The 15,000-nt window shown below is 43.3% G+C and overlaps 1 protein-coding gene across 4 annotated transcripts in view; it reads left to right on the top strand.

Moving 5' to 3' along the window:
• Positions 1–12,204: 12,204 nt before the first annotated feature.
• cacna1g (calcium channel, voltage-dependent, T type, alpha 1G subunit) overlaps positions 12,205–15,000 on the top strand; it is a gene marked incomplete at its 5' end in the record, with an annotated part of 186,344 nt that continues 183,548 nt past the window's right edge. For 3 of the 4 annotated variants that reach the window (XM_080455498.1, XM_080455499.1, XM_080455500.1), the window contains one exon: positions 12,220–12,312. In XM_080455498.1, coding sequence (XP_080311624.1) covers positions 12,220–12,312 — 93 coding nt within the window. Of the gene's footprint in view, positions 12,313–15,000 lie in introns of all 4 variants that reach the window. The other variant, XM_080455501.1, reaches the window with a different exon arrangement.

Raw genomic sequence — 15,000 nt, 5'->3', positions numbered from 1 at the left:
GTGTGTGTGTGTGTGTGTGTGTGTGTGTGTGTGTGTGTGTGTGTGTGTGTGTGTGTATTATGCAGCCTCTATCCCCTTGGCGCACGCTTTCCATACGTGGAATTTAACTTGTGAGGCACAAGCTCGCCGGTCCTTGAGCTTAACCGCATTTGCAATTGAAATAACGCAGAGTATATCCGCGGGGGACAAGCTCAGAGATAAACTCCTTTTGTTCTGAATAATCGCGAGACGTCTGGATGTATAGTCAGCCCTTTTTTTTTTCTCCGTCCGACTCTCTCATAGAAAAATTGATCTTGGTCGTTCCTCGGAGCCCCCATTGTGTCAGTGTAATAGACATAGTGCTCCGTACATACATATTCATAGGCAGAAAGCATATTGCCGCTGTCGGGTGGAAACCTCATATGTCCCAAACTGTTTATTTTCAGGATTCAAATAAAAAAATAGCAGAAGTAGCAGATATGCAAGCTCTGCTACTTTGCGCCGCGCTGCGTTTCGACCTTGCGGATCTGCTACTTTTGATACTTTTGTGTGACGCTGATCAAGTAGGGCATTCATTTACCAAAAAAAACACAAGAAGTTAGAATATGGAGATAAGAGGTTTCTCCCCGACAGTGACTATAAAGTGACAAAGTGTTGCTATACATCTCGGGGGGGAGCGAGCGGCTGCGTGCGTATCAATAATGTAAAAGTGAAAGTTTAATGGTGTTTGCTGTCGTACAGTAGTAGATCCACAGCCTTGGGAATCAGCTTTCTACCTTCCGTTCCTCCACTACCAGTGGTAGTGCAGAACTGTAACCTGCAAACTGGAGAATGGGAGAGAATGGCGACGAACTGCTTTTAACCATTTCAATCCGGGAACGCATCTACAAATGTCTAAACTCCTAAACGGTCTAAAAACGGTCATTACACACCGGTGATTATGCGAATATACTTTATAAGGTTTTAAACAAAAACGTATTATTCGCATGAAAAAATCGCCCCCGGTGTGTAAGGACCTTAACAGTTTTCTGAAAACCGTATGTTGCTATAATATCAGTGGTTCTCAAAACTTTTTCATGTCAAGGACCCCCAAAATTATATGTATTTTGCCGCGGACCCCCATCTCAAAATATTTTGTTCCAGGGACCCCCAGAAGCAAAGATTTGAGTAAAAAATTGTTCCTTTTAAAAATATATAAATATATTCAAAGATTTGCACACATTTTCACGATTTTTCAAAAATAGCAGATCTATTAGGTCGTAGCGCGGCACTCGGTGCCGCACTATGAGCTTGTATATCTGCTATTTTTTAATAGCCAAAGTATAAAATAATGGCTATAGCTAAAATCTAAAATGACACAGATGCGTTCCCGGATTGAATGGGTTAAGGACATTGTGGGTTTTTACAGATGACGTTAATATAACTCTCGGTGGAACACACTTGTAACCTCTCTCTGCCTCATCTTGCCTTTGGTCGGTTTGTCGCTCTTCCCATCGCTCTTTTCCGACTGCTCTTTCTTTCTTCTTCTTTCCCTCCCCTTCTTTCTCTCCACCTGATTCCTTCCTTTGCTCGTCTTCTTGAACGTGCTTAACCCTGTGCATCGCATTGGGATGCACGCGCCGATACAGGCGGTTTAACGATAATATGCCGCCATTTCTGCCTGTCTGGCTGTGCTAACGCCCCACTTCCTGACTCTGTGCTCTGATGAGCCGTGTCAGCAGCGTCTCTCTCAGCGCACGCTGTTTACACCAGGCGGGATTCTCCACACCGCATGGACGGTTATTCAGCTGTCTGTCTTTGTTGCTGAGATAGCTCGTCTAGCGCAAAGCATAGTGCGTATATCAGCTGTGTGGGGCTTTCTTAAGCGTGCTACCAAAATGGTGATGCATTATTTCAATGGTGGTGTGCCCCTATATCAGACTGGCACTAAGCGATGTAAAACATGGTTTTACATGGTGGTGTGTTATACCGTGTTACGCTATATACGTAGTGTGACCTGCAGAACATTTTCGTAACTTCAATTCAAATAGCCTTTTTCATGCGCAAATGTGGCGTCTGAGGTGCAGGCTTATGTGTGGCTATTGTCTTGAGGTGATAATGACCGCTGGCCATTGGGGTTTCGAAGTAATTCACACATTAACTACTTTATTAGTTAGCGGTTATTTCATTCGGCGACCATACATACGCGCACATGTGCGCGTGCACGTACTGTGCGTGTGGGAGGGAATAATTATAGTATGCCCTCCGAAAAAAAAACTAGAACACACCACTGGTTTGGGCTACTGAAACCAAGTGACAACAGCTTGCATTGGACTGACATTTTCATGTCAACGACCCCCAAATTTATACCTATTTGGCTGCAAACCCAGAGACCCCAATAAGAGATTTGTCAAGATTCTTTTCGATTTTTCTAGAATATCAGAACTACAAGCTCACAGGATACAGTATTCTGTGGTGATGAAGTGAGCAGCTTTCTGGGAAACGGAAGGTCCTTGGTTTGATCCTCCTGCGTTGAAGTGACCTTGAGCAAGGCACTGAACCCCAAATTGCCCTCGAAGGGCAGTTTGGTGCATTGAATGGTTGCCTCTGTCATCAATGTGTGTGTTACATTACAGTGTATCTGTTGTTCCTTGTCTGTTTTTGACTGGTGTGCTATCGTGATTTCACACACACGAGTAGACTTTGTAGCTCACTGCCGGTGTTTTTAACATCTCTCTCATCCCCCTCTGGGACTGATAGTATTGCCTATAGTAAACTATCAGTTATTTGTAATAAAACTGTCTGTTGACAGCTACTTTTATATTTAAAGATAAAGAAAGAGTGAACACAGCTTATACGGTATAAACATGTACAGTCACACACACACATACGTGCATGTACACTAGTAGCCTATAGGGTATAGTACTGTGTACACACACACACACACACACACACACACACACACACACACACACACACACACACACACACACACACACACACACACACACACACACACACACACACACACTGAAACATTCACAAATGTGCACATACACACACGCTGTCAGCCATATTTTCATCAAGCTCTTATTCTCTCACATCTTCCCCTCTCTTTGAAAGAAAGAAATCAATAAGTAAAATAGAAATTCTGACAATTTCTGTGGTTTTGTTCTGAAAAGGACTTCAATTCTGTCAGTCTCCTCGCAAACAAGTGGAGACAAAGAAGGCAAATAAGGCAGAAAGCGAGAGACGAGGGAAAAAGGGCATGATAAAGTGAGGAGAGAGAGAGAGAGAGAGAGAGAGAGAGAGCTTTGAGGAGTGTTGGAGAGACAAGGGAGTAGAAGAGGAGGTCTGTAGGGAGGGAGCCGCAGCTGTCGCACACTTCACATCCACACAGAACACCCCAGGTATTCTGCTGCTGCTTCACTCACCTTCGGGTGTAGCTGCTGTGTTGTTTCCACATGCTGTCATCATCACGCTCTATAGAAGCAAGGAAATTATTAGTTCTGAGAGAGCGAGAGAGAGAGAAGGAGAGGGGGGGGGGGTTGGTGTTTGTAACATAGTGCGCTAAACAGTGCATGGTTCTCAAACTTTTCAGGCTGTGACCCACCAAAATAATCATATTTGAACTGGGGACCCCCCACCCTGACGAGCACTTGGAATGTAGGAGTTGAGGCATTACATTTAGTTTTACTCGGTTCTAGATAATTATAGTGAAACTAGCAGATCTGCAAGCTCACAATGCCTCACAACGCTTGTAGATCGGCTATTTTCTACATTTTTACCTCTTACTTATATTATTTGACAATTGGCCAATGTTTGACCAGTTTTTACAGTTTGTTGATTACTTTTGATGCAGTAATGGTCCTTTTCTTTTTTCCTTTATTTTTTATTTTAACAAGGTCTTAAGGTCCTTAAAGAGGGGAGAGAAACAGAGACAGAGAGAAAAATGTGATGATGTCAGCCATCCTCGTGGCTCTCTTCACACAGACCATTTTGTAATCGTCTCCTCCAAGGATTTCCCATTGTCAAACATTTGGTTGGCGATAATAGCCTCCATTGCAATGCATTGTCTGGCTCTCAAGCTATAACTAAAATCTCTCACCCAATAGACTACTGTGGAAAATGGGGAGTGAGTCTGCAGTTCTGACTGCAATGGGGAGTTTAGCCCACAGTTTGGGAGCCAGGAGGGAGACGAGTCGAGGACGTGTGGAACGCTACGGTGTTTTAGGGAAGGACCGTACAGCATTCCTGTGTTAGCTCAGTGGTTCCCAAACTGGGCGTCGGGGACCCCCAGGGGGTCCCCAAATTATTGTAGTTATTTTCACAATATTTATCTGTGAAACCGAGTCAAACTAAGTGCTTGTCAGGGTGGGGGTCCCCAGTTCAAATATGATTATTTTGGGGGGTCGCGGCCTGAAAAGTTTGGGAACCCTTTAGCTGATCTAAGTGAGCGGGAAGGGTTATACGGTTGGGATCAGGCCTCGAAGGTATGGGCGCGCCTTGCCTTTGGTTGCCTTGTAGGCCAGCATCAGTGTTTTGTACTCAGTGCAGGCAGCAACGGAAGCTAAATTAGGGAGCAGAAAAGGATGGAGAAGTGAACATTTCAGCTGGTTGATGACCAAGCTTAGACCATGAAGCCTTGTGTCCCTATTCTGGCACGAGTATTCTGCGAAACGGATTGCGCCGCGACCCGTTGTGAGCTTGTAGAGGGAAATATTAGCAGACCTTGTATAGAGCCCTGAGGGACCCCGGTCAACTAAGTATAATAGGGGTCAAGTGTGGCCAAGGGGAGTCGCAGAAATGTGACAAAGTGCCAGAATGCTAATTAGCGTTCTTACTGTGTTTCCATGCACACACCATCCAATAAGACATTTTGCATTATTCTTGCACTTTTCCACTGATCATCCTACATCCACCTACCTAATCTCTCCACTAAGTTTCAGTGACTAACTTTCTGTCATTCCAATTCCTTCTTCCTCCATCTGTCTATATCTACCATCTGTGACTGAGTGTGTGTGTGTGTGGGTGTGTGTCCCGTACAAGCCTGCCCTTTCCAAGAAGTCTCAGCGACAGGTTTTAATGAGGGATCCCGGTTCTCGGCTGAGGGTAAGGTGGCGCTGAATGTCACCGTGCCCGTCTCACCTCTCGGCTCCATTTCTTGTGACAGCAGTCACACCCATTTTCTGTTACTTCCCCTAGAGTCAGACACCTCGCACCGCACGGCTGTGTGGAGAGACGGCATATGTCATATGACGGCTAAAAGGTGCAAAGATCAGCCCCGTAGAAGCAGGGCAGATGTGCCTATCCAGCTCTGTGATCTCTGAATTTGAATTTGAAAGGATAGCCCCTTGAGTAGCATGGCGTCCTGGATACTAATGCAAAATGAAACATACTCTGCAAACAGAGAACATGCATTGCATAACAAATTACAGCAAATACACAGATACACAGATATAGCTCGCTCACCCTCTCCCACCCACACCCCCAGCCTTCAGCTTTTGTACAACACAAATTGGATACAATGACCCAGATGATAAATCAGCTACATCAGCATAAAGAACACTTGAAGCAGTTTGTCTTCAGTTTAACTGGTTGTAAGTAACACACAAATTAAAACGGCTGCAGAAAGAGGTAATTGATCTCGGAGAAAGAGGAAGATTTAACCCAGCAATTCTGGGAACAAAGAAAAAGGGATTTACCGTAGCATATGAGTGGATGTGAAAATCTACATAGCAAAATTACTGTTCAAGTAGGAAGAACAATTAAAATAACACATTTCAATTTAAATTTACACATCTTAAGATCAACATAATACGGTGAAATCGCATTCTAGAGTTAGACTGCAACCAAATAAGCGATACATTAAATGTACCCCAAATTGGGTGGGCCTCCATCTATGAAAAGAGTGGTACACTGGCACATTTCCGTATAGGGGGGAATTGACCATGCTAACAGAGAAAAGTTAAATACATCTGCAAGGGGATACATTATTAACAGATTTGGCTTCCAAACTGTCTGAAGTGGACCAGCACTACTACTTACTTTTAACTCACTGTAATGTAACAGGATAAACATTTTTCTAAAGTAAGATAATCATTAGAATTAATACATTTTGAAGAACCAACCATACCACAGGAATTAATGTGATGGGAACCACAGATAGAAGATAAATGCTGCTTAAAAGCATGGGAATAATTTCATTATTCATTTGTATCTGTTTGAGGAAGTTTTGTGTTAGTTTTACTGAGACTATGGCTCAATTGAATCCAATGTCTAGGGCTTTGGAAATCCTGAGAAAAGCTATCCTTGTTACGGGTGGATTTTGCATTCCTTGTTTTGGTCTTACATAAATTCCTCAAGTATCCAGCAGGATCTTTAGATGATCTATATTAGGCTCTCTCGTTTGAAGAGGCTAATAAGATGTGAGCTGATCCTGGGTAAATGTCTACCTTTAATTCTAATTGTTTTCATGGGAGCAGGCATGTTTATCAATTACTGCTTTGATCTGTGCGCCTTACATGGATATGACGGGGAATTGCGAATCCCGAATTTCAGAATGTTGCATCAACTATAGAATATGCTTATTTTGTACAGAATAAGCTGTGTTCAGCGTACACGGCAGTGTTTGCCTTATTAACCCCACGAACGTTGAGTCCCTATTATGGGCATGTCATAAGAACATTCAGTGAAAATAACCGATCTACAAGTTCACAACCTCTCGCATGTGACTCGCTGTGAGCTTGTACTGTAGATAGGAGATTCTCGGCGAAGGAATTTTGTGTTGAGGGAAAAAAGGAGGGGCCTATAGACCCCTGGGAGACCTTAGTCAACTATAGAGTTTAATTGGTTAATAACAAATCATGCACTGCATGCACTGCGCCTCTCTATTGGAGATATGGATGGAGAATAAACTTGACCAATCATAACATAACTTTCATGCCCCTGGGGATGTAAACAGATCTGCACGTAACGTGTGTAATTCAAGATTCAAGATTCTGGAGGTATTGATGAGCCTCAACATTTGATCCTGTTGCCTTTGATGATTGCACGATTTATGTGTGTCTGTTTGTTTTTCTTTCTATGTGTGCACGCACGCACGCACGCACGCACGCACGCACGCACGCACGCACGCACGCACGCACGCACGCACGCACGCACGCACACACACACACACACACACACACACACACACACACACACACACACAACCGTGCCCATGCACATAGACAGGATTGTGCTTGCTGTCAGGGTTTTGACAAAGCATATCCTTGTGTATCTTGGCTCTAATTTAATCCATCCCTCAGGGCATAACCATTTGTTTATTCGCTGACACCATGTAGGTGTGTATGTGCATCCGTTTGTGTGCATAGTAAAACATCAGTGTTAATTCAACTCTGATGGTCCATTCGGGTCCATTTTTAAACTCTCACTTAGTTAAATGAACACTGACAATTTTACTGTGTGTATGTGTGTCCTCGTCCTGTGACTGAACACGTCTTGTAGTTCTTCTCCCTATAGTGCGCAAATGCAGTCTTTTTAATTAACAATTATCAACCAGAGAGGTGGTAGGCTGCGCAGTAAAATACTGATTTGGTTCGATTTGTAAACTGTCAGAGTTAAATTATTACTTAGGAATGTACAATTGAGGAAGGAGAGAAGGGAGGGAGAAGTGTGTGTGTGTGTGTGTGTGTGTGTGTGTGTGTGTGTGTGTGTGTGTGTGTGTGTGTGTGTGTGTGTGTGTGTGTGTGTGTGTGTGTGTGTGTGTGTGTGCGTGCGTGCGTGCGTGCGTGCGTGCGTGCGTGCGTGCGTGCGTGCGTGCGTGCGTGCGTGCGTGCGTGCGAATCATAATCATCTTTATTGTCACATCACAGGCTTACAGAAGTAAGTGTGTGTATGCATGCGTGCGTGCATGAGTGTGTGTGTGTGTGTGTGTGTGTCTGTGTGTTTATTGGCGAGAGAGGAGTAGCGTTATTAATTGCATCAGTCGTATTATTCATAATCAATGCTTTTATTCAGTCCTCAATCCTCATTCCTTTCCACACGCATCCGCTCTTTGATAGATGATTTGTTTTTGTAAATGAAGTCTCTTCACTGTGCGGCACGGCGGCCAATAAACAAAACATGTCATCAGTCGGCCTCGGCATGCGGCTAATGAAAACCTCTCTGCCTCTTGCGTGTGCTTCCAAGGACAGTGAGGCTGTCTGCAGCGCTCACAGCGGTCTGAGATACAAGTCTGTTGTTTGTTAGAGGGTGAAGTCAGTGTTTCTCTCTTTCTGCGTTTACATTGCGTTGTTAGAAATATCTCATATACCACATAATTATTGGTTTGTCATTCTGTTGGCTAATGAATTAGTCTGTCAAACAGACAGTGAAAAAGAGTGTGAGTGCGACTGAGTGACTGAGTGAGTGACTGTCTGAGTGACAGTTTGAGTGAGTGACTGTCTGAGTGCCAGTCATTCACTCACTCAGTCAGTCAGTCAGTCAGTGAATCACTCTGCAAACAGGCTTTGTATCTCACCTCATAATAATAACCATATCTATTATGAACAGACCACAGTATCAACAGGAGTGATGATGCCAAACTTTATTTCACAGACAGTTTTGTTATTGCTTATACCTTCACCAATTGGCATTATAAAAGTCTCTATACTTCATTGCACGGCCGTGTTGTGTGCCGAAAATAGCAGCTCTATATAAGGTCACAACGTGTCGAGGTGCGTTGTGAACTTGCAGATCGGCTATTTTCGTACTCATTATCTCGCCAGCCTTGCCAGAAACCAAGGAGGAGGTAGTTGAAATCTTATTGGATCATGGATTGATCCGTCAACAATGTGGTCAATATACTGTAAATGCACAGCTTTGCTTTGTATAGATACTGTATACGTATGTACTGCATACTTTATCCTGTGTGTGTGTGTGTGTGTGTGTGTGTGTGTGTGTGTGTGTGTGTGTGTGTGTGTGTGTGTGTGCGTGTGCGTGTGTGTGTGTGTGTGTATTTTCCAAACCTGTACAGCAAATGTGATGTTACGTAATCTCCTTATTAAAACAGGAATACCACCCTGGCGTCACAGACGCTCATGTCCCTTTGTTCTGCTCCGCGTGCCTCTGCCGGTAACTAGGGCTGGCTGAGTCCCACAGGAAGTCATTCAGTTCTTTGTTTCCTGTTTGAAGATAGTGATGCCCCCCCACCCCCCAACCCCTCCGATACTGACTGTGGTCTTTAATTGTGTCCCTTTGAACTCTCTCGTGTTTCATGAGTTCTCTTGCATGTCGTGTTGTCATCCTGAGTCTACTAGTCCACTGAGTCCACAGGGGTCCTTGAGGGTTTTGTTCGAGGGTGTACCCAGCTTTATAACTCTGAGAGTTACCAATACATGGTTACGGGTCCATTTGGTTCCACTCTAAGAGTTATGGCGGTCCGTGGCCTATAGCATAGTGAACTGGGGGTCCTTGAAATTAAAAGGGTTTGAGAACCACTGTACTATAGTCTGTCTTGTATAACCGGCCGATTCCGTAAAGTTTCCTTAACATGTTCAGGTGCAAAACCTACTCCAGTGTCCTGTTATTCAGAACAGATGTTGAATACTTCACTGGACATTGGAATTGGACTGGGGGCATCACCCCTCCATACGTTATGACAGTCCAGGTTTTGCTACATGTTTTGGTACAGTCAGCATTTTGTCACTCTCCAATCTTTGCGAAAGCCCCTTGCCTTGGACTGGGTAGGTAAAGGTTACAATGAGAGCAACAAGGTGAATTTAAAGAGGATATTGGTATGTTTTCACAACAAAGTACATCGAATTCCATTTCGATCTAAAACCATATGGTCTCCCATTGATCGCGAAAGGAGCGGTTCCAGTTGAAGACGCTTGAGCAAAGGTTACAGATTAAAGCCCTTTGTTGTTTCTACGGCTTGTAACGCTTGGCCAAGGCTTGTTCATGTTCACAAATATTGACTAGGCTGTCGTAGGAATAACGCAGGCTTATGCAGATTTTTCACATTGATCGGCAATTCCCTTTCGAAGGCTCTTTTTGTCAGCAGAGGCAATCGAAAGAAAGCTAGTCCTGCACACGCAGTACCGTGGAGTTTCAGTTTGTGTTGGCTGCTGTGCTGCCGCTGACCCAGCTGCATTACGGGTCAGAGTGATGAATGAGTGAGTGGTGAGCTAATATAATAGGCGAAGGACAGGTCATTTGTCCTCTTGGCCTAGGCCATTTTCTTTTGGTCCCCACATGATGTAATATATAATTATTCATTTACACACAAACATGAAAAAATGAAAAACATGCCCCCTTTTAACGCGGTTTATCACAAACACACTCTCTGCAGTTGGATGACAAACAACACCATTAACTGCGGTGGACGGAGGACGGAGTGTGTGTGTGTGTGTGTGTGTGTGTGTGTGTGTGTGTGTGTGTGTGTGTGCGTGTGCGTGTGCGTGTGCGTGTGCGCGCGCGCGTTTATTGAAGTGGTATCAGACTATTCTGGGTTTATAGATCAACTGTTTAAGCTCATCATTGATTGTTGTCACATAGATGGGTTTGCGTTTAGCCTAGCCACATTCCAAAGGCCCTCTTTTGACTCTGTGGTCGATACAATGTGTGTGCAATGCATCAAGCTGTCTGCACATGTACTAACTAATAGGACAGACACTCTCTCATCCCGTTAGTCAGTCCTCTGCTCTCTCTATCACTTCTTCCCTTTCTCTGCCGGATACAAATACTCTTTTAAACCACTTTTAACCTGGCGTCCCTATTTTGTGGATGTCATTATTGGCAGAGAAGCTAAAAGTAAATTCAAACGTTTTTTTTTGTGTGTTGTTTTGAGCTTGTATTTTCGTCCTCTTCATCATACGAGGAAGTATATAGGGCTGAAGTGGTTAAGTGAGTGTGTTTACATGCAGAATGCTGACCATACCATGGTTATTGAAATGGTCATGTAAACACTGTTATCTGATTCCCAAAATCAGAGTACAGTCTTAATCGGGGTAAGTTAAAAAGAAAGAAATTTCACAATCTTTTGATTTATTTGGCCATATAAACACGTTTTTATTATGTGTGCATGTTTGAATAAGTACCCATAAAAACGTAAGAAGAACTTCGCTGGACTGGAGCAAAAACATGCACTGTAAAGCCCGGGTTACAGTCTTAACCCATTAAGACCTGAGGCCGATTCTACAAATGTTTTCTAAATCCTAAAAGTTTTCTGAAAAACTTATGTTTCTAAATCAGTGGTTCTCAAGCTTCTTCATGTCAAGGACCCCCAAAATGATATGTATTTGGCTGCGGACACCCATCTGAAAACTTTTTTGTTCTAGGGACCACCAGAAGCGATTAAAAAATAGCAGATCTACAAGCTCATTGCACGGCACGAAGTGACGTGCTATGAGCTTGTATATCTGCTTTTTTTTAATAGCCAAAGTATAAAACCCCACTTTGAGAACCAATGTGCTATATACAGTATATATCTAAAATCGAAAATGACAAAGATGCTTTCCTGGTTAATCGCACTAATACATGCAAATGCTACAATTGAATTACTGCCAATAACCTGATTATTTCCAGTAATCAGGGTATTAGTGAGCATGTAAACATCTTCTGCAGCTTGGAGGAAACTCTAATTACTATCAAAACAGGTACAGGCAGCTCCTTCCCCAATGCCCTTGCTGCCCAAGTGGACCGTTTAGACAGCTTAGACTTCCCTCACTCACACACACACGCTACCACCACCACCACCACCACCACCACCACCACCACCACCACCACCACGCACGCACGCAAGCACGCACGCACGCAAGCACCAAATACTGTACCACCGTTCCAAAATGTTCTCACATCAAATGCTATAGGTCACCACCTACACACACACACACACACACACACACACACACACACACACACACACACACACACACACACACACACACACTCACTGACTCACTCACTCACTCACTCACTCACTCACTCACTCACTCACTCACTCACTCACTCACTCACGCATCACTCTCAACAGGATCACCTCACACAAGGACACATACAGAAGGTTAATAGACATAACACATTATGACCCGTACAAAGACCTCTCAGGGTCGTAACAATGAAACACAGAACTGTATTCACTCTGCTTCCCCTTTAAAAGTTCTTGCCACAGTATCTGTTGTGTGTTTATTGGGTGTGATGTTGTTCTGCTTGTTCTCTGTGTGAGCTTGTCATATTCCTTAACCGTGGTTCTGCACATGGTTCGAACGGGCGTCCATGCTGGTGATCCTGCTGAACTGCGTGACCCTGGGCATGTTCCAGCCCTGCGAGGACATCCTATGTGACTCCGACCGCTGCAAGATACTAGAGGTACAGTAAAAGACCCTCCTTTATATCCTACAGGTACAGTAGAGTTAAGTTCCTGTCCTTCCATTAACAGCCCTCTTTGTCAGACAGAAAAGTCCAATCTGATTGTATTAAACAACTATAAATTCACCAATATTACACCTCTACGGACAGCTTAGGTTATCTCTATAAAGAGATTTGTTTGCCAAAAGTCCACCCTGTCATGTTCTGAGCTACTTTCTGTCAATAAACTGGGTGAAGTGATGATTCTTCTAATGCTGGATTTCGACTGCAACTTTAGCACCACACGACAACCCCTTGCTTCAACACTGGGTCTCTCTCTGTAAATACTACCGCAGACACTAACACTAATACATTTTTATAGAAGTGGTGGACGACGTTTAGACGGCACACAGGTCTTCATCGGGTCTTACAACAATAGTGACGATTAATGTCAGGATGAACATGGCCAAATAATAACCTAATAGCCAAACTAGCTCTGAGGAAGCAATCTAGCATGTAGCCTACTGTAGCTGTCCTGCTACTGAGGAAAAAAACCCCAATAAAAGTCACTAAACCTGAGTCCCCAAACTAGACAAAAACAATTGTTGTCTACAAAACTTGAGTTTCACCCTTATTGCACTGTGCTATATTATTTATGTGTAAAGAACTACTGGGTCCATTTGGTTCTGCACTCGCGACGTTATTTGGTTATATGTTCTTGATGCTTCGTGGAATCTCAACTGCAGTGCTGGCAAACGAAATTCTGCCTAATTGACCCGCATTTCTAACATCAGCAACTATAACACATCCTCACCGATACAGTCTCACGAATAGGGCTGTCAATGGAAAGGAATTGCAACTTAGAGGTTAGGATACACTTCAGAGTAAGACCCTCCTTATTATGACCCCACAGGACCCTCCTTTAAATTTGTCCCAGTGTGCACTCACTGCAGCGGCTGCAATGCAGCAGATACAGTGCACATCACAACAAAGCAAAACTCACAACTGTTACTGAATAACATCTCACAAGGCAGCACTGAGAATACAGAATACGCTAACACTCAGGAGTGCACAGTCAAATAATGGGCTCGATAGAACACAACAAAATGCTGTGTCAGAAGTATGGAGCTTTTGGCATAAAATTCATACATAATGTAGCCTGCCTACATGAAAAGGGTCCGAGAAGCAGTTAACATTTCCCAATATACTTAAAGCCACTTAGGCTAAGGTTGCCCTTACATTTTCATCTAAGGATGCCTTGGAAAGAAATGATAAAATCACCATAAGAATTCCCTAAGGATGTTGTAAGGGAAAACCCTCTGATCTCTAAGTGTTTGACCTTAGCTATTTAAATATTCTCTTGTGCGTTGGGTTGCTACAAGGTCCTTAGTAAGCATTTTCTTCAAAGATTTTAAGGGATCCAGTATCTTGAAAGTGAAATCATTTGTGGAACATAAGACAATGGCGGAATTTTCTCCTTTCAATGTTCTGTTTTCTTGTTGTTACGGTATTGTTTTCATGTCTGTATTACTTTGACTTCAATTTGTTTTACAGCAGGATTTCTAACAGTTATCTCTCAGCATATGTTGTCCTTGTGTGTTGTCGTTATGCATGGGTTACATTATGATGGATGATTAGCTTGCGCTCTTTCCTTACTCTTTGAAAATAATATTCTCATTTTCTGTCCAGTTTAGCTTCATCTTACTTTGTTGTCTATTTTGGAGAAGCGAGCTAACACTGGAAATAGTGCTTTCAAGTAATGTTATCGTTAAACAATGATGACGTGAATGATGATGTCTGCTGATGCCGGTAACTTCAGTGCAAAAGTGCCGTATTATGACAGAAACTTCCATGAAAACCTTATTCTAGACATTTAGGCAAGGAGACAACCTAAGATGCTTTAAGCAATGCCCCTAAATGAACGCCTGAGCTTAAAAATATTTAGCATGAGGGGCAAATTGAACACTGGTTGATACTTGAGGTAGTTTATGCAACAGGTCACATGCACTTTGTAGGTCTTCAGTTACCTTCACCTCAAAGAGTGGATGACAGGTATAGTAGCAGTACACGCATATGTTGTTGTTGCTGGAAACCACATTTGGACAGATAAACACTTTCATATTTCTGGGCTAGCTCCTAGCAGGAGAATGAATTGAAGTGGGAAACAATAGGATAGCTCTCTTGTTATCTGGCAATGTTTCAGTTGCTACAGCAGAGGGATCGGGTGCTTGCCGAGAGATTGAATCAGAACAAATTGTTCTTTTTCATCCTGTGATTTGTAAAATAAGAAAAAAGAAAAGAAAGAGAGGGGATGCATTCAGGTTGCATCTGAAGGCATTTAGAACAGAGGAGTGTAAGACTTCCTACTCTGCCTTCATTTTATTGTCTCGCTAAATCTAAACTTCATGTCTCTCTCAGTACATTCTGTGGTCTAGACTAGATGGAGAGGAGAGGAGAGGAGAGGAGAGGAGAGGAGAGGAGAGGAGAGGAGGAATAATGCATAGTGAACTGAGGAGAGGAGATAGGCTGCTGTTGCACTAAAGCACTGAATTAAATCCGAACGTATATCCTTAAGCAGAGCAATGCAGAGAGATACTCTCTACATACATGCAATGCCCTAGCAACAGCATTCTATCTCGTCTCCTGAGTTCACTGTTCATTCCTTCTCCTCTCCTCTCCTCTCCTCTCCTCTCCTCTCCTCTCCTCTCC

The sequence above is a fragment of the Gymnoscopelus braueri genome (genome assembly GCF_963280865.1).
Source record: "Gymnoscopelus braueri genome assembly, chromosome: 17".
Lineage (NCBI taxonomy): Eukaryota > Metazoa > Chordata > Actinopteri > Myctophiformes > Myctophidae > Gymnoscopelus > Gymnoscopelus braueri.
The sequence above is the reverse complement of the archived record's forward strand: the minus strand, read 5'-3'. Positions and strand labels throughout refer to the sequence as shown.